General features: G+C 46.5%; 1 protein-coding gene across 10 annotated transcripts in view; it reads left to right on the top strand.

Moving 5' to 3' along the window:
• LOC149330440 (uncharacterized) overlaps window positions 1-18,851 on the top strand; it is a 225,259-nt gene that overhangs the window by 27,375 nt on the left and 179,033 nt on the right. For 3 of the 10 annotated variants that reach the window (XM_089561004.1, XM_089560997.1, XM_089561009.1), the window contains exons 1-4: window positions 5,887-6,076; window positions 8,059-8,392; window positions 9,947-10,113; window positions 13,891-14,087. In XM_089561004.1, coding sequence (XP_089417130.1) covers window positions 8,099-8,392; window positions 9,947-10,113; window positions 13,891-14,087 — 658 coding nt within the window. In that variant the 5' untranslated portion in view covers window positions 5,887-6,076; window positions 8,059-8,098. The other 7 variants (XM_089561007.1, XM_089561006.1, XM_089561002.1 and 4 more) reach the window with 6 other exon arrangements.

Below are 18,851 nucleotides of genomic sequence, written 5' to 3'. Positions count from 1 at the left end.
GCGTGCACTACAAGCCGACACGACGGCGGCGGCTTTGCGGTGGCTTCCCACAGGTGTCGTTCGTGCGGAACAGAGAAAGCAGTCCAGAAGAAGCAGAGGATGAGAGACACAAGCGTGCACATAGAGAACGACGAAAAAGAAAAGAGAAAACAAAATCGCGTCGCATTCGCGTTAGAATTATTTCGCTCCCGAACCCCGGCTGACACCATGTGGTCTGCTTCCTGGTTCTCGACATGCACTTGTTTTTGTTGGTTGTTATCCTCAATGTGCAGCTCCGCTGTTCAGGACCTCTGCATGAGATTATCTCTTTATTTTTTATCGTTTTGGGCCGAGAGCAGTTTCACTACAGTACTATAGGATACAGGTTTGAACTGTAAATGGCAACGACAGAACATGGTCAACAGTCAACAGCCTGGTGTATTACTTCGATGAGAAATATACAGGCCTTAATTGCAGAAGTGCCAACTGGCGTGAAGACACGAACATACAGAGACAGGACTGGCGCCGTTTGTGCAATTATGTCTCGTTACAGCCAACGAGCTCAAAACTAAAGTGTTGCAAATACAGGAGTAAAGGAGGTCGATGTGTTCATTTTCCACTTCAGTGAACATGAGAAGATTGTCACCCATACAACATTTACCTTGGGATTAGCCTTCGTTGAGATAACAAAAAACTTTTGATAACAGACTACTTGCTTGTTCTTGATGAATCAAGGAGTGTTATACCACTCCTTCAATCATTTCTACCCAATCTCAAGGAGTGGAACTGAATGATGCATTCAGGACAATGTTTGGAACTTTTTTTTTTCAGCCGCACATGAATTTTCAATGTATTCCCCATAAGCGAGCATGAAAATCTTCCATGGTGCCCTATTAGTGCTTTCTATGACGTCATGAAAGAATCGGGGTGGACGTGACACGAATGACATACCAGCGGCACGGTGTCATCTTCACCGGAGTGGAGCCCGTACCCTTTCGGTATTCCTTCATCTTTGTAAATAGACACCAGTTTGGTGCCGTGGATTGCTGGCTCTTATATAAGTCGGTAAAGCGGCCGTTATTCAACGGGGGGGGGGGGGGGGGGGGGGGGGGGGGCGTTGACGTAATTAGAGGTACTTCCAATGTAATACAGAATGGCTACAGTACACACACGCAGGAATAAATTATTTATTCTACACTGAGTCGAAAATGTCTCCTCCGCATTATTTTTCCACACGGGATGGTCACGGACCGTGGAGTTCCATGAAAATAAGTGATGTTTTGGGAGCGGTACGGTTCCCAACACTTTCGAAACGTCCATTTTTTCTGCCTAGGTCATCAGTGCACTACGAAGTTAATATATACAGCGACCGCCCCAGACAAGTAAAGGTTCCGGTTTGGTCTCCTTGCTAGGACGAATTTTTCTTCACCTACAAAGTCTCTGCGCAAGCTGCATAGCTTTCCTTTGTAGCCTCATCATGGCTACGCTTGGGTGTATGTGTGTGTCTGCCTTTGATAGTCTCTGCTCTCTCTCTTCAGGCTCCGAACAACCAAGAGGCGTGTCTACGAGCAAGAGGGAAAGAGTCCCCAAACACTCTCTGTCACGTGACTTGTTTACGTCACTCTCTTTCGTCTCCCTGTACGCGTGACGAGTTTCGACGGACTCCGCAGGCCATGGGCCAAGGTTGTCTGTCGGTGGTGCTGTGGAGCGTTGAAAGCTACACTGCACCGCCAGCGGAGTGTAGGCGCAGAGCGGTACGGACGGTAGCGCAGAAGCCAGCGCGCGCTGCGCTCTCGGTTCGACGCGGTTCCACTGAGCCGTGAAGAGGGCGCCCCCTGTCGTGTCCCCTTTGCATGCATTTTTGAAAAAAAGGCAAAAAGTCCAACCCTTAGACATAAGTCTTCGAACATTCTTGAATTCCTGCTTGCAGTGTTCATTACTATCAAACGAACGTTGAAGAAAAGACGACGTGCTCTTCTAAGAGGCTGATATATTTAAGCCTGAGGACATCATCATCATCATCATCATCATATTTAACGCAATAGCGTTATAATACCCGTTCACCAGAAAATCCGGTGTCGGTGTTGTCGGCGTCGGCGTTGTGAGCGAAAAATCACGGGCATGGCTCTGGCAGGTGGCCCCCAGAGAGCAAACTATAGGAGGTAGGGCATAGAGTTTCTTACTATTACCTAGAGGGAAAGCTGGCGGCGCTGCACTTCAGCCACCATGGACGCCCAAAGCATCATGGGGCGGTGAGCTACTTGTTGCGGAACAGTTGTATTTTTTTGGGAACTTGGAGTGGCTTTACTGAAATGTTTCATTCCGAAAACTCTGTTCGTGTGCGCGCAGACGACTTTCGCGCGAGCGCAGTGTGCAAAAGCCATAGTAGTGAAAACTCGACGACACACGACGCCAATAAAATTTTACTCTTCCGAAATGCCATTAAAAAACCTCTTAAAGTATCTAAACAACAACATTTTTTTTAAAAACATATTTACTTTTGAAAGTGCGCCTGTTAACTACGAAATATTAGTTTTTTTAGTGCTCATCACTTGGCCAATAGGAAAGCTAGTCATCTCTTATTTTGGGCAAACTTTGCACTTAAATGCTTTTCTGCTCGTTTGTTGCAATCATTAGACAAGATTTTCAATGTCAGGACGTTTGTAGTTATCAAACAGCTTTATTTCTTGATTATTTTTTGGCCAAAAGTTGCAGTTCCGCAACAAGTAGCTCACCGCCCCATGATGCTTTGAGCGCCCATGGTGGCTGAGGTGGTCACGTGGGGTCTCCATGCAAACTCCCATAGACGGCTTGCCAGCTTTCCCTCTAGGTAATAGTAAGAAACTCTATGAGGTAGGGGGACCATTTAGGTCACGTGACCTTGCAGCGTCATCACAAGCTGCTCACCGCATAGTGAACAAACTGCCCACCATGGCAGTTAAATTAATGACTGGTCGCTCAGGAAGAGCACCTCTGCCACACAAGGCCCACCAATGGCAGCACCTGCCATGGCAGGGTAGTGGCGCATCGCTTAACCACTGCACCACTGCGCCAGGAGGGGTATGAAGACTCTCAGGGATTTATGAATGTTAAGTAGAAAATGACCTTCTGCATATATGGGAGCGATCCATTGGGCTAACGCGTCATACCCTTCAGGCGGAGCTTAAGTGTCCTGCAATTTTTTTTTTTTGACAAATCAGAAGTCAAGAGTTTGCCAAAATTATTCGCGGCAACAATTTTCCGCAAGTTGTACATAATTCGCGAAAAGCGCGAAAATTAGCCATCGTAAACATTACGTCGTTTACAGTATTTTCCAGTTTCTTTTTTTTGGCCTCACTTGACTTATACAGAACTGTGACGTAACCCCACCAGAGAGGACTGGGAGGCGGCCCGGCTCGGCTGTCAAGACCTAAAGACCCAAAAGGCCTTGGTTCAACGGACGCGCGCAGCGTTGCTTGCCAATGGGGCCCCGGAATAGGGGCTCCACCTAGTATTGTTAGGGCAAAGGGCCAATAGGGCCTACCCCCAATCACCTCTCTGTAAAAAATTTAATAGACAAATGTTTTTCACCACTTACAGCCACCGTTCGGCCGTCGAAACCGAAGCCGCATGAGGGAAGAAACTAAATTACAAATTATTCACCGATCGCTCGTGAACTCCACGCAGTGATACGGGCCTCCAGCACTTCGCATTCATCGAAATGCTTCCTCCGCGGCAGGGATCGAATCCGCATCCTTAGGGTCAGCAGCCGAGCACCATAACCACTGAGCCACTGCGGTGGCTTCAGATCAGCAGATTATATGGGATTAGATTACAAAACGAAAGGTCATGTATCCAGCTTTAAATATTTGATGGCAGATGAGAAGGAATGAGAAGTAGCAAAGTGGCATGACAAAAAAAAAATGTCTGGGACTCAGCGTGGCTTGAACCTAGTTATACCAGCGAAAGCTCTGTTAGTGGTCTCCACTGTATCAAATCAAATTTCGAAGGTCAAGGTCAGGTTCCCAGTGGTCATACTACCATAGCTTGGCCCATACCACCACGCAGTTAAGTTCTGTTTGACCTTGTGAGGCATTGAAGGTGATCGTCGACGTGCTTCCCAGTGCCTTGAATCAAATATGGAAGTCAAGGTCAAAGGTCAAGGTCAGGTGCTCAGTAGTCATAGTCATATGATCATGGGGTCACACTACCATAGCTTGGGTCATACCATGGCCACGCAGTTAAGTTCGGTTTGACCTTGTGAGGCATGGAAGGTCATCGTCCCATCCACATTGAAATCGGAAGTTGTACCCCGAAGAGTAGAGCTCTCGTTCTAAATGTTCCAGTCACTTGACGGGCGCTGCAAGTTGTGCAGTACAAAGACTGCACAACCATACTGGTATCTGAAGTTAACGAGCTTTGCGAAAAGGCAGTTTCTTCCTCCATCACTGCATTTTTCAATCTGATCCTTTCTTGCTACCACGAAAGCACGTGATTGAACGCAGAAGGTGCATTGGTTTAGGTCAAGCTGTCTTGAAAATTATTTCACAGCTTGGGGCAAAAAATGTGGCTTCTTTATACTTTTATTTCCGGCCGCGTCTCTCAATTCGCAATCCCAACGGGTGCCTTGGTTTGTGTACTCGTCGCTACGGAGCGTCACATAAGTACTGAAATCCATGGAGGAAGGGCTGTTACGTCACATTTTTTTGAAGCCGGTGGCTCAGTGGTTAAGGCGCTCGTCCACCTTGCCGAAGTACCCGGGTTCGAACCCGACCGCGGAGGCCGCGTTTGGTGGAGGCGGAACGCAAAAGGCGCCCGAGTGCTTTGCGATGTCAGTGCACGTTAAAGATCCCCAGGTGGTGGAAATTATTCCGGACACCTCCACTATGGTTCTTGTTTCTGTATTTCTTCTTTCACTCCCACCTTTCGCCCTTCTCTTACGGCGCGGTTCGGATGTCGACAGAAGTGTGAGACAATTACTGCGCCATTTCCTTATCCCAGAAAACAATTGCAGTTTTCCACTTTCTAAAATACTAGGCAAGGCGGCACTCGCCACCATCCCCATGTACCCTGGTGACCCCTATTTAAAAGAGAAGCTATCTATCTATGGAAACCAATGGATCAGAACGCTTCCGAAAACGAAACTTTATTATAACAAACTCGTGCCCCGAAGCTCGGAACTGGGCTTTCTATCTGCATTCCCGTCTCACTCGCAGTCGCCGAGGGTATTGAGAAGGGAACGCGATGGTCCCAGTATTTATCGCTTGTACCTTTCGCTCTAGAAGAAAGCAAAATGTGCATTTTTTTTTTTTTTTACCATATAGCCGTCGGCGTCGTTTTAGTTGTCGGCACCACGCCTCGGAAAAAATCGTACCATTCCAACCCTTTGCCGCAGTAAGTTCCGATAGTGTCATACGATTCCGCGTTTCATGCAGCATAAACTTACTAGTTCATTAAAGCCTAGCTTTGCGGCAGGAATTCGAACCGGCGACCTATAATCGGGGGCTGCTCGATGTCCACCGAGATGTGAGACAATAACTGCGCCGTTTCCTTTCAAAAATACGCTGCGTTCAAAGCTGTTTCCAACGGGCAAGGCGTCGCGCCGAACGGGCGATGGCGTTCCGTGGACCCCTGACAGCGCTGAAACATGCACTCTGTCGCGTTCCACTCCTACAGGCGAAGCTTAAGCGTCCTCCATTTTTTTTTTTATCAGTGTGACCATCTGAGCAGCACCCTTCTACAAACAACACCAGCGACAAGCCATTTGTTTATATTGTAGCCACCGTTGAGAATCTTTAGAATAATTGAGATTCAATTAAGTAGTCAAGAGCCCGCTTATTCCCCAGACAACCTAGGCTACTAGTTCGCAGCAGACGACAGATAGCAGAGCATGCCGGGAAGGGTCCAGCCGCCTATAAATGTAGGCGTCTTCGTTCCCTGGTGCTTTTCGGCGCCTGCGTTTGATTCTCGCACGTTGAGTTGCTTTCACTGCTTGACTGTCAGTTTTTCGTGTCTTATATGTTCCTACCGCGAATTCTGTCCCGCACGGTAACTTCGACAACGTTGTCTAACGCTTACTGAGGCTGTCGACTCGTCTGCATCGACCGTCGGGCACCCTGTGAGTTCGAACGCCGACAAGTGTCAGCGTCGTGTGTCGTTCTCTGCTCATTGTCAATCTGTCAGTGGCCGGTAAACTGCATGGAGGCGACTCAGCTGATGCACATTAGTCGGGGCGTGTGACATGTAAGCTCCGTTTCGAGATGTATATACTGACCGAGTCGTTTTGTGTTTGCAAAAGTGGCGCTCAGCCTTCCTGGCTATCCGCCAACGTGCGTTCGCGGATTTGACGTTTCGCATGTTTTTGATTTATGGACTGGCGGCGTTTTCGAAAAGGCTTTCGAAGGTTCGGCGTTAGAAACTGTAGGACTGACGCTCATTTTCACTCCATTTCGTGGTGGGAACCTGAAAGACGTGTGGCTTGACCTGCGCGGCGCATGAGAATCGTTTCCGCAGTTTACTTGTGCCGTTGTGTTTGTTTTGTTAATTAGTACCGTGCGTGCATTCACGTTTTCATTTGCAAGTGCCTGTCGCTGTTAATTTATTTCCTGCAGAAGGGTGAAACTCGAACTGTTTGCATTTTGTTGCGTTGCGCGTTCAGTTGCAACAAAACATTCCTGTAGCTTGTTAGTGCGTTTTGAGAGGTGCGATTTGTACCGTCTGTCTCTCCAAAAACGTTAGTAAATTTAAACCGAGCCATGGTTTGCGGCCGTCTGCTGCGGACCTGATAATCAGTGCGGGCGAGGTTCAGCGTACCGGTCTCGTTAGTGCTGGGTGCTAGTTAAGAGCCGCTGGCCTTTCGCCCCGGTTATAATTGATTCGTGGGCCGCCTGTTTAATTCGTTCCGGTCCCTCCCCCCCCCCTCGAAGTTTGAGCTGTCCATCCCTCATTTCCGTTTGTGTGCTTGATTTTGTAACCGTTGAAGCAGACGTACCCTTATTTGTGTCCATGAAGTGTTTATCAGACCGTATTAAAAGATCGATTGCGATGTGAAAGGCGTTCGATTTTCGTTTTCGCTCGGTATCTTAATTGAAGCTAACCAAACGTTTCGCCTAAAAATTTAGGTTTGCTCTGCAAAGGTAGAAATATGTGAGTGTTCACGCAATTATTTACCTGATATTTTTTGTCGTTGTTGGGTATAGTTTATTAAGTGGCAAGACCTGTTGCACGACTGTGTCTGCTGACTGTGTGGGCACAAATTTATCTGTTATTTCCCTTGAGGAACATTTTATTAGCATGGATATGTACGCAGTGTAACTGCAGCTTCATTTATGGGCAAGAGGAATCAAAAGAAACGGCAGACATGTTAGTATGGCCCAAAAATGGGTGGTATTGTTTTGTTGCTAACACCAGCTGTACTACTCAGTTTCATACTGGGCCTGCATTGAATGAATTGTACTACTGCACTAAGCTGGATTGCTGTTCAACTCACGCATTATTACGACATGAATAATCAATGTTGCTTTAATGATGTTCATAGGTATGAATAAAGGGAAATAGCCCCCCCCCCCCCCCCCCCCCCCATTGGACATGGAAAAGGAAGGCGCAGATTTTGTACCAGATTGTTTCGTGCCCTTCAGAAGACATGAATGGGTGCTACCATGAACTTTGACTCCCCTCTTTTATGGAGAGACCTGTGCATGCCACGGGTCATGTCAGTGTGTAAAAGAAAGTGCCCAGTGAAAAGTTAAATTAGGATGCCATGACTCTTCACACCGTGTATTGGTGAGGACTTCCTGCCACTAGCAGATTTCCTTCTCTGTTGTGATAGTTCTAGTTATGTAAAAGTGAAAAAAAAATGTCACACATCTCTTTATGTAAGGTCACTCATACTCTGTGATTTAATTGAATTGGGGATAAACCATAGTCACATCTAGTCGTGGCAAAAAAACAATGCCAAGTTTCTTTCTCTGGTCTTGCTATTCACTGCAGTGCCATGTCTCGATATTTTCAGCTTTTCTTTGGTGGCACACACTTGCTAAAGCAACCAACTGGACACTTAAATAAGCGTGCTTTTTTTTCCTTTCTATTGTTTCTCTCCAGCCATGGGTTAAAACTTCGCTCGTGACTCATTCGTGACCGAATGGACGACGACAGCAAACGGCTACCCTGCGACTTCCTGTCATCAGCAGAGATGATCCTTCCTTCGGAGAAACCTCAGAGCCCTCTGGTAAATGACGATGAAGAGGACAAGGAGACTTTTGAGGGCGAGGGTGCCGAGGAAGTGGTGGCGAGGACCGACGACCTCAGCAGCTCTTCAGTTGGGAACGCCCTGAATCAACTTGTCGAACTGTGTGACGCACCCGAGAATGGCGTCGTCGCCCTAGACAAACTCATGGACGTCATCGAAAGCCAGGGCTTCCAGTGTTCGGCCCAGGTTGGTGGACCAAGTTGCTCATACATGCTGTTGTAGCCAGGCTGAAACTTCATGCACATTTGCCTGACCCGTAGGGAGGTGCTAAAGGGTTATTGAAGAAAACTTATCCAACTTGAATTCTTCGTAAAAATCAGTTCGGTGTCTCTATCTCGCAATGTTGGCTTCTATCAATGTTGATGATTGTCTTCCAGCAAATTACAGATTTATCGGCGGCAAAATTGCATTAAAAAATTTATCTGTCAGTTGATTCAAACTTGTGATCCTACACTGAAAAGGGCTCTGTGATTACCGCCTTGAAGTCTGTAGTCACTTAGGCTAGCATCTGGGCTCTGCGCCTAAAAAATTGTATCGATACGTTCAGTTTACTTGCGAAACCGGTCAGGTGGTGGCAGCACCTGTACTTTATTTTTCTAGCTTATGAAAGCTCAGTTTTCAGTGAAAGCAGTGTCTTTATCATTAGAGTGCGGTAACCTATCGACACATGGCAAAATTTCATTTGGCCCTTGGTGCCCTTATACAGGGATCACTTTGTGGGATTTGCCTGCTCCCCGTAAATAATTGATATTTGAATTTCTTCTCCAGTGTTTCGATTTTGCCAGCGGAACGGTGGTTACGGCATCAAAGTTAAAGGGGCCCTGAAATGATTTCGATGGGCATATTCTAGTGCGCCAGATCTGTAGAGGTGGTCTTTGTGGGTATTTCAGTCAAATTTGAAAACTCTTCGGGGACCCTGTAATTTAGAAATAATTTTTGAAAATCACTGCTCGCAGTAGCTCTCTGCCCCGATGACGTCAGTGGGCAGAGGAGCCAGCCTTAAAGGCTGGCCCCGTCTGCCCTTTGACGTCATGCCCACTGGCAGGTCCCGGTAGGCATTTACCGTGAAAATCTTCATCCTAAAGGCCTTTGGGTAAAGACCTGGGTAAAGGCCTACTGGGGGCAGTAGAGAGCGAGGTGGGCGGATGAGATTAAGAAGTTTGCGGGGATAGGATGGCCGCCACTGGCAAAGGAAACAGGGTTAATTGGAGAGACATGGGAGAGTCCTTTGCCCTGCAGTGGGCATAGTCAGGCTGATGATGATGATGATGATGAAAGGCCTAAAGGCCTTCATACGTGTGAAGGCCTTCCAGGTGTCTCGCAACCCAGTGGGCAGGTAGGCCACCTACCACAAAGCAGGCTTCAGGGACGCACAGTGTCAATCACACTTAGCGGGAACACTGCTCCGCGTGGCCACGTGCCTGTGCAGTGCCATTGCATCTAACCCGTTCATGAATGAATGCAGAGTGGCGCACGAGAAGAGGGCGCTCGACGTGGTACTTCGTGTCATCTGCCCCCTTTGCACGGGTTTGCAACCGGCTTTGTCTCAATAGTGCTCCGCATGTGCTCAGCCACGCGGAGCTGTGTTCCCTCTAAGTGTGATTTACCCTGTACACATATGTATGCATGTGCCACGCATGTATGTATGCCCAAAACCTGAAAGTGTGCCTAGCAGTGCTACCGCACCAAACGGCCAACGCGAAAAGGTTGAAACTGATGGATGCGGTGTGATGGGTGCAGGACATCCACTCGCTGAACCAGGTTTACAACGCTTTGTGTGCGGAGAGTGAGTCCAAGGGCCTGGTCACGACCGGCGGGTCCGGGAAGCGGGACTTCCAGGTGGACATCCACAACTCCAAGGTGATCCGGGACCTGTTCGACCACTACCGGAGCCATGCGCACCTCGAGTGAGTGTTTCCGTGCTTCACTCAACAGGACACAACAGCAGTGCTGTTATTATCTGTGTAGTGTCCGAGCTATGAAAGTGTCATCTTGAAACTTGGAAAAAAAACCACCTAGGTGCAAATAATTTCACAAGGACCAAAAGAGACGAGGAAACGCTGGACAAATGCCAAACAAGTTGAACAAACTTATACCCCGGATTTGTGGCACTGAGCGCCCCGGGGGCAGTGTAAAACATCAGCGTACCTTCGTATGCTGTATGGAAGGAGTGGTGTACGAGATACCTGACCTGTGGAATGTCCTATATAGGGCAAACGGGGAGGTGCATCAACAAACGCCTTGGGGAACATGACAAAGAGGTAGAGAATAATAAAGATAAATACGCCAATTTGGTCAGCCATGTTAACACGTGCACCTCGACTGGAAAAGGCGAGGATTCTGGGCAGAAGCATGATCAAACAGGCGAGGCTTTTATTGGAAGCCTTTCACATAAAGAAAAAGGAAGCCTTGTGCGTGAGTGACACGTTAGTTAAGTTGTATGCGGCGGAGTACGATTTTATGTTCAGTAATGTTTGTGCGAGGTGATAAGTCACGGCTGCAATAAGGCACGTGGTGTGAAAATGTGGGCTTTACCTGAGGCTATAAATGTATGTGTTTTTCTAGCAATGAACAGTTGGAAGTTGGCGCCTGTCCGTTGTCTCCTCGTCTCTTTTGGTCCTTGTGAAATTATTTGTGCCTAGGTGGTTTTTTTTTTCCTAGTTTCAAGATGCAAAATCAACTACCCCTTCAACATCTCTTACTGAAAGTGTCATAATTGTTCCGAGATCTGCCAATGGCAGATTTATTCTGTGCACGTTGGACAACAGAATCACAGGGGAGGCAGCTAGGGAAGGAAGTTGATTGTTGTAGAAAGCTCTTTCTCAGTTACTTCTCGGATCTGTGTTGCCATCTAGTAAGTATTGTCAAAGCTGTATCGTTTCTCTCAGATTCAGGAGTTCTCAAAAAGGTCCCAGTTAGTGCTCGCTCATTTTATTGTTTTGGTCATTTGTAAAAAAGGCAAGTGGGTGCTCGAGCACTGTAGCTAGCGGTGAAGCACCTTTAGGCTTTTGTTAACGCTTGTAAAAGTACAAACAACTGACATAAGCACATGTTTGAGGGAGGAGAGCTATGATCTTCCTCTGTGCGTCAGAAATTTCAAAGTTTTCTCCATACTGGACAAAAGCTTAACCCATATATGCCACATGTAGGACTGCTTCTTTACACAGTAACCCTTGAAGTTTACTGTGTAGAAGCTTGTACCCACTAGCATAGGTTCAAGAGCGTCTAAACATTTCCTGTGCTAGAATTGTATTGTGTGCGTTCAGTTTTGTGCATTGTGTGCATTTAGAAGGGTCTGCCAGTCTACCTTCTCTGGGCGTTATTTTTGAAATTCAACCCCATTAATTGCATTGTAATTCTGCCAGAAAAACGAATAATTTTTGTGCATTGCCACTAGGAATTCACTGCGTGTTATGAGAAATGCGATTTTAAAGTCAAATCTCAAATGTTTGAAGCTTTACCACACAGAACAGTGAGCGAATTTGCCTTGTAGCCAACATTGTAGGACGGTTCAGAAGTCGGTGTTATGAAAAATATTTCCACCAATAAAAGAATGATTCTGAATTGTGAAGTGAGATAAACTTTTTGTACAAAAATGTTTTAATTTTTCCATATTTCTGAAGTTTCAGCATATACGGGTTAGTCCAAAAGCTTTGAATACAACAAAAGGTGTTTCACCCATGTTTCGGGACCAAAATAATAAAATCCTTGTTGTTTCTCAGGTCACACGAGGATGTAAAAGCTTTCAACTTCAACAGCCTTAATTTACCAGGGTGAATTTATTCCAGTGTTCATTTTTTCCTTGAACATTAACAAAATGTGACAACTTACTGATGACTGCATTCAAAGTCTGAGTATGACAGAAGCAAGTGCTTTATTTAGTTACAGGTGGCTTTATTTGGCATATTTGCTTTTGGTTTATAAAACTATGGTGTTGTATGGTGCCTGGGGTTCTGGCAGGTAATAAATTACTATAAACACAATCACAGCAGGCCAATGACCCTAGAAAAAGCATTGAAGAAAATCGCATGTAGCACTTGCAAAGCGCAAAATTAGGGGAAGAAAATGTCAAAGGCAGATGACATATTTTGAATAATGACAGCTTCTCTTTGAAACTCTTCGATCTGATTACTGTTTGTGGGGAGAAAGCAGTATAATTCAAGCAGTTATTGTGCGATGTCAACCTTTTCAGATGCTATATGTACACAGTAGCATGCAAAGTGTATTCGCAACTTTTTCTGGAAGTGTATAATGTGTGGGGCTAGTTTTGTTTGTTTATGATGAGTTCAATACTATTATTACTGCAACTCTGATGTTAGTCTGTGTTTTGTGTCAAATCGAGTAATTTTTTCCCGAAACAATCAGCTTGACAGCATGTACTTTTAGAAGTTTGTGCAGATTTATTTTTTACTACCGCCTTCTACTCACATAATCTGCTGCTGGTCTTTCGAGTCAATTGCCTCTGGTGATCAAAAGTTTCTTTTGCAGACGCATAAATTTTTATTTTCATATTTTTCATACAAATATGTAAATTAACAAATAAAATTAAATGTATGAAGCCGTCCTGACGCCTTTTAAGCAATTGTGCACTGACCTGCAAAAAATGAATGGTGGGTGTTCTAGGTTTCCAACTGAACTGCAGCTGACTCTCAGGGATTAAGATCGGACTGAAAATTTGAAGTATGTGGAGCTCGAATCGACAAGAGCCTCTTTAGTATCCTTGATGTTGACGGGACCCAAGTGTTATAATAAGGGAGCAAATTACTCATTGGCATCCACCTAAGTGTAGCCATATGGCTACAAAGGAAAGCTGTACAGCTTCCACAGAAACCTCGTAGTTAAAGAAAAATTCGTCCTGGGCTGGGGTTCGAACCCGGGACCACCGCTTTACCGGAGCAGTTGCTCTGCCAGTTTGCTCCCTTTGTGAGTAATTTGCTCCCTTATTACAGATTTGCTCCATATTAGGGGGATTCCCCTAACCATTTGACCAACCAAAGTGGATTTAAGCGAGTTAGGGTTAACAGAGTGCGCTTTAATTTTGCTTTCGTTTGGCCTGCACAGACTATACTCCATTTCATACATAGCAGGCAACGCTGCCAAAGCTAGTGCACCTGTTCGTGCAGGCTAAGTCCGCACGCAAAAAGTAGTTCGCCATACAACCAAAGCGAGCACAAGCATATTTCGTAGGGACAAATCTTAAGTGCCATGACTGGTACCTCCTGGGCTTCGTTTTACCTCTTGCCACATTTTCGTCCTGTGACTCGTCGAGATTTCGAGAAGCAAAAAGTACACGTGGCGGTATGACACGCGGTTGGTAGGGGGAATCGCTTCTACAAAATCCGCGCCCAAAAAGTAGTTCACTCTCCATGAAAATTATGGCCAGAGAGCCCGAACACTGAGCGCCTCACAGCTTTGACCGTCATTTTCAGTGCTACTACATCGTTTCATACCGCTCTTTGTATTCGTCCAAACAGTGACCGCAGTTTTAAGAACGAATGATACGTGGTGGAGTAAAATAGTTTCGTGGACGCACTGTTTCAGCAACCTCTGCAGTGTTGCCTGCTATGTATGAAACGGAGTATATGTGGGGAGAAAAAAAAATTTTGAACTAAAATGGCAAGCAGTGTTCATTGTGCCTCAGCGTGCTCACGTCATGGTTGCCCTCTTCCTTGACTGCACCGCAGGGAGATGTGGGAGCCAGGACTCTCCCTACTGCTGGACCCAAGTAAGTCGGGCGGTGCCGATCCTGACAGGAACGGTGTACTTCTCTCGCCACCTCCCCACCCGTGCGGTGGTGGTGATGGTGATGATGGTAGCTGTGCTAGAGTGGGTGGCGGCCATTCCTCGGTGGGCTCGACCCCGCCTACCTGCTCCTCGGCAGGTGAGAGGGGCGCGGCCCTCTTCTCTTTCTGCTTGCCACTAACACGACTGACTGACGGACACACAACGGAGGGAAGACATGGGGCTGCACGGGGCGTTCGTTGTTGGTTGGTTTGGTTTATTGGGGTTTAACGTCCCAAAGCAACTCAGGCTATGGGGGACGCCTTAGTGAAGGGCTCCGCAAGTTTCGACCACCTGGGGTTCTTTACCACGCACTGACATCGCACAGCACACGGCCCTCTAGAATTTCGCCTTCATCGAAATTCGGCCACCGCGGCCGGGATCAAACCCGCGTCTTTCGGGTCAGCAGCCGAGCACCATAGCCACTGAGCCACCACGCTATTCCCTGGGGGGTGTTTGCACGTTAATAGCGGTGCATTTTAGAGGCGCTGCTCTGCAGGCTCAGAGGAGTGCGTCGTTTCATAAGAACGCGGAGATAACTTTCATCGAAGTTCCAAGTCTGTCGGTGTCCTGGGTTGCGAAAGTCACTCTAGAGACATACGTTTTCAGCTGTGTCATGCTGTACATCTTATGACCGATTTTTGAGCTGTGGGGGTTCTGATAAGAATGCGGTATAATACAGTCTGAGGTAACGTGATACGTCAAGACTTGACCTCATAGCAGTTTAAACTTCGTCTACTGGTAGCAGTGTATTTGGTGAGCATTTGCTTTTTCTCGCAGATTTGTGGAGAGATTTGCCCTGAGGTGTAACAGGAGTTAAATGAAAGCTTCCAGGCATGCATTTGTGAACTGGGTGTGCATCTATTGCTGTGTGGCCATTGCTCGATAAAGGGCTCTAGCAGAAACAGTGTTAGCGGTAGTTGATGAGAGCACTTAGGCTGCCGGGATGGAGAAGCCCATGCCGAATCTCTAGATCAGGCCTCCCAGACAGGACCATGGAGTAGAGACTCGAAACGTGATGAATAAGAGCATGAGCTCTTATTCATCACGTTTCGAGATTTCGTGGGGTCTGCTACCACCCTGAGGTCACAGCGCCATCTGTGGCAGCAGCTAGAAAATAGCACATCTCGCATTGAGACTTGTAGCGCCATCTAACGCTCGTTACTTCAACGTCTTCCAGACGGTGGCAGCCTTTTTTGTACCCATCTGCATCTGAGTGAGGAATTAATAAGGCATTAAGCATGCGCTTCCATCGCTGAAAGGGGAACGAGTTAGAGCATGTCAGGCCTAGTTGACCATGTGGCAGGTTCAGAGTACAGGCGGGAGGAACTGCTGTGACAACAGGGCACTCCGAGAACCTCTTAAGCACAACCTCCTCTTCCTTAGTAAAGCATAGGCACAGGATTGGACAAGCATGTGGGAGGATGAGTGTGATGCAGGTAGGGGTTCAGGCTGGATGGTGCAGTGTTGTATGCTTGCATTCTGTTTTAAGTAAGCGTTGTTTCCTTTTGCGAGGAGAGCTGTTAATGGGAGCCCACCCTTAGTCATCGTGTATCTGCAGACCCATTGTAGTTGTAGTCGTATTTGTAGTTTTCTTCCTTGGACTGGCAGTCAAGGGGATCCACGTCAAGGCAGCCCGAGCCAAGAGAGAGAGAGAGAAGAGAAAGAAGAGAAGGGGAAGAAAATGGAAATGGAGAGAAGTGGTCATAGAGAGAGGAATGGACAGAAGATGGAAAAAGAAACAAAAACTACTGACTAAACAAGGCTACGGCTTAGTTAAACCATGACTGACCTTGCTGAAGGTTTCAACTAAGCCTAGGCTAATTCAGTCAGTAATTTGTTATATTTCCGAACCTGAAGGGATGCCAAGTGTTGGCTTGTATAGATAGATTACCTCATTCTAATGACTGGAATGCTAATTTAGCTGGAAAACCGAGCTTTTATTAAGCTAGAGAAGGCTGGTATCGGCCATGAACTGCTGGTATCGGCCACCACTGGTCGTTTTCACAGGCAGATTGCAATAACATCAATGCTTTCTTTTTTTTTCAATGCGAGTCTCTTAGGCTAGGCCGTGCTGGTATTCAGCTCCATCAACAATGGTCATGGAATGCTTTTCGTCATTGGCGTCATTATCAGTTTAGTTTGTGGTTTGTGAGGTTTAACGTCCCAAAGCGACTCAGGCTATGAGGGACGCCGTAGTGGAGGGCTCCGGAAATTTCGACCGCCTGGGGTTCTTTAACGTGCACTGACATCGCACAGTACACGGGCCTCTAGAATTTCGCCTCCATCAAAATTTGACCGCTGCGGCCAGGATCGCACCTGCTTCTTTCGAGTGAGCAGCTGAGCGCCATAACAACTGAGCCACCTCGGCGGCTATCAACGGGATTTCACAACATCGTGTCATACTTCACCTTCATTTAGATCAGCGACTGTTGATGTTATTTTTGGGATTCGAATCGAATGGTGGGCGCAAAGTTTTTGTTTCTAACTCCAATTTTCCTGGCAAGAAATACGTCTTTCACTGCCAAAAAAGCATTAACGTGTTTACAAAGAGCAAAACAGATCAGTTTTTACTGAGGACAAGAAATTAGTCTGTGCTACGTAATGAGAAGACGTAGACCAGTATGCCAACCTGCACTCGGCTTACGGTGCCTGTGAGATGTCACGTCTGTCACCAACTAGGCGTCGCTGAGGGGCAGCCCTGTGTTTTCTTTCAAGTTGTTTGCTCTCTGCGCTGAAAAATAATCTTCGTGGACATTTACTTGCAATAGCACCTGGAAATAAAATTTCACACATCTTTGCTTACCGCTGTGCTTTTACTTGTGCAACTGATTTTTTCTTTATTCGGGTCTTTTTAAGTGTAACTATCCATAACTGAGTGCACTAGAGTGGGCTTGACTATGTTGCTTCACATTCAGTTTAAAATAGTTAAAAATGCAGAGTTTAGAACAGTTGCTCATATTTATATAGCAGCGATATCGATTGTATGGTTTGTAGCGATGTGGCTTCTCTATTTTATCCTTTAGGTCAGATATTGTCAGTCTTTTTTCTGCAAGCTGTAAGACATTGAATGGACGCAAGTAAAAGCTCAGCATATCATCAATAATTCTAGCAATAAGTGAAAGAGCAAATAATTACTAACAGAATAGATAGCGAGGTAAACAAGTACACAATGAGCTGGTTTAGCTTGATGTTGCTCTAGCATTTTAGTTCTGCGGTCGAACATGTTTATAATTCACGCCAATAAACATTGTTCATTCAGCTCAAAATCTGGCCAGCTGTTCAACTTTACAGCCAGATTGTGAACTCAGTGAACCACAGCTTTGCATCTTTGCTGTTTTTTCCGCGGAGAGCAAATATTCTGCGCACTAACCACAAGAGCCCTGGCACTGTTGTAGCTTTTCCCACGTGATGCTATTTCAGCAATTCGGTTTGAATCTCATTGCCTGTGCATTTACATCTCGGGCATTGTTAAAGGTGCACTGAAGAGGAATCTGAACTTGTCTTTTTGCCACGGGAACTCAATCTACACGTTCCGAGCTTCCTTAGAAACTGCGATTTACTGCCCTGTGTGGCCGATTTCCCCAATTAAATCGAATTAACGTCCGGCTCTCGCCTTTTTTTTTTTTTTAATTCTGCCTCGTACGATGGGCGGAGTCGACCAACGCGTGGAGCGCCTTTCACCCAGTCCCGTGGCGGCTTGCCGCTCTGCCATCGGCGGAGTAATACGTAGTAGTCCGTAGTAGCAAATAGTCCGCGCGTATTTTTATTTCTTCGGGCTTATTTTGCGGCTATATTATCTGCGAATGAAACTGTTTATTCATGGAAACCTAAAAAACAAAATAAAGCTAAAGCAAAGCCTCCACGGGACTGGGTGAAAGGCGCTCCACGCGTTGGTCGACTCCGCCCACCGTACGAGGCAGAATTAAAAAAAAAAAAAGGCGTGAGCCTGACGTTAATTCGTTTTAATTGGGGAAATCGGCCACGCAGGGCAATAAGTCACTGTTTCTAAGAATGCTAGGAACGTGTGGATCCAGTTCCCGTGGCAAAAAGACATGTTCAGAATCCTCTTCAGTGCACCTTTAAGCACTACCTGGGATGTTGTGGGCCAGGCGCATTTAGTTTTACTAGAAAATTGCCAGGAATTTTTTCTGGTATTGGCCTTTCTTGGTAACATCTGATTTCAAACAAACGCACTTTGGGGAAAGCTGCTCTGGGGCTCTCACTAACCGCCGCATGTTCTGATTAGTGCCTTTTATCCGGCGGTCGTCTCGGTGACAGTCGGCGCGACGGTGCGCTCGCGTCTCACAAGTAAGTGCCCTGCTTAGCGTCAAAACACTCGCAGCTTTCGCTGAAACGTTTCACCGTAATAGCAGTCACACCACATTCTTGCATCTTTTAACCTCTCAGCTTTTCACTTCTTTTTGGCACTTTAGCACCGGTAGACGCACTGGCGACCGTTGGGGTCAGCCGCTGCACCGTAACAGTCGACCGTCGCACTCTCGCACTGGCTGTCACGCTGACTTCCTTGCTGACTTTGCACTTTAGTGTCACTAGACTCGGAACTGGTGTGTTTTGGGTGTGTGGTTGATCGCATGAGTGGCTGCGTGTGGTATATTTACTTTCTGGATGCCTGCTGGGGTTTTGTGTGGTGCATGATTGGCTGCATTAACATAAACGTCAGTAAGGGGGGTAACTGCGCTTCATACGTAGAAGTGTCTCTATAGAGGGTGTTTCACCTAAGACTTTCTGCAATTTTTAAAAATAAGCTATTTGAATTAGATGCGCGCTTTTTCTGGCATAGCATTGTCAGTGGTGTAGTGCATCATAATGCAGCTCAGACGTGCTAACTAGCAGGCTTGTT

The sequence above is a fragment of the Amblyomma mixtum genome, chromosome 9 (assembly GCF_055824585.1).
Source record: "Amblyomma mixtum isolate Tamu chromosome 9, ASM5582458v1, whole genome shotgun sequence".
Classification (NCBI taxonomy): domain Eukaryota; kingdom Metazoa; phylum Arthropoda; class Arachnida; order Ixodida; family Ixodidae; genus Amblyomma; species Amblyomma mixtum.
This window is presented reverse-complemented; position numbering and strand designations above follow the sequence as displayed.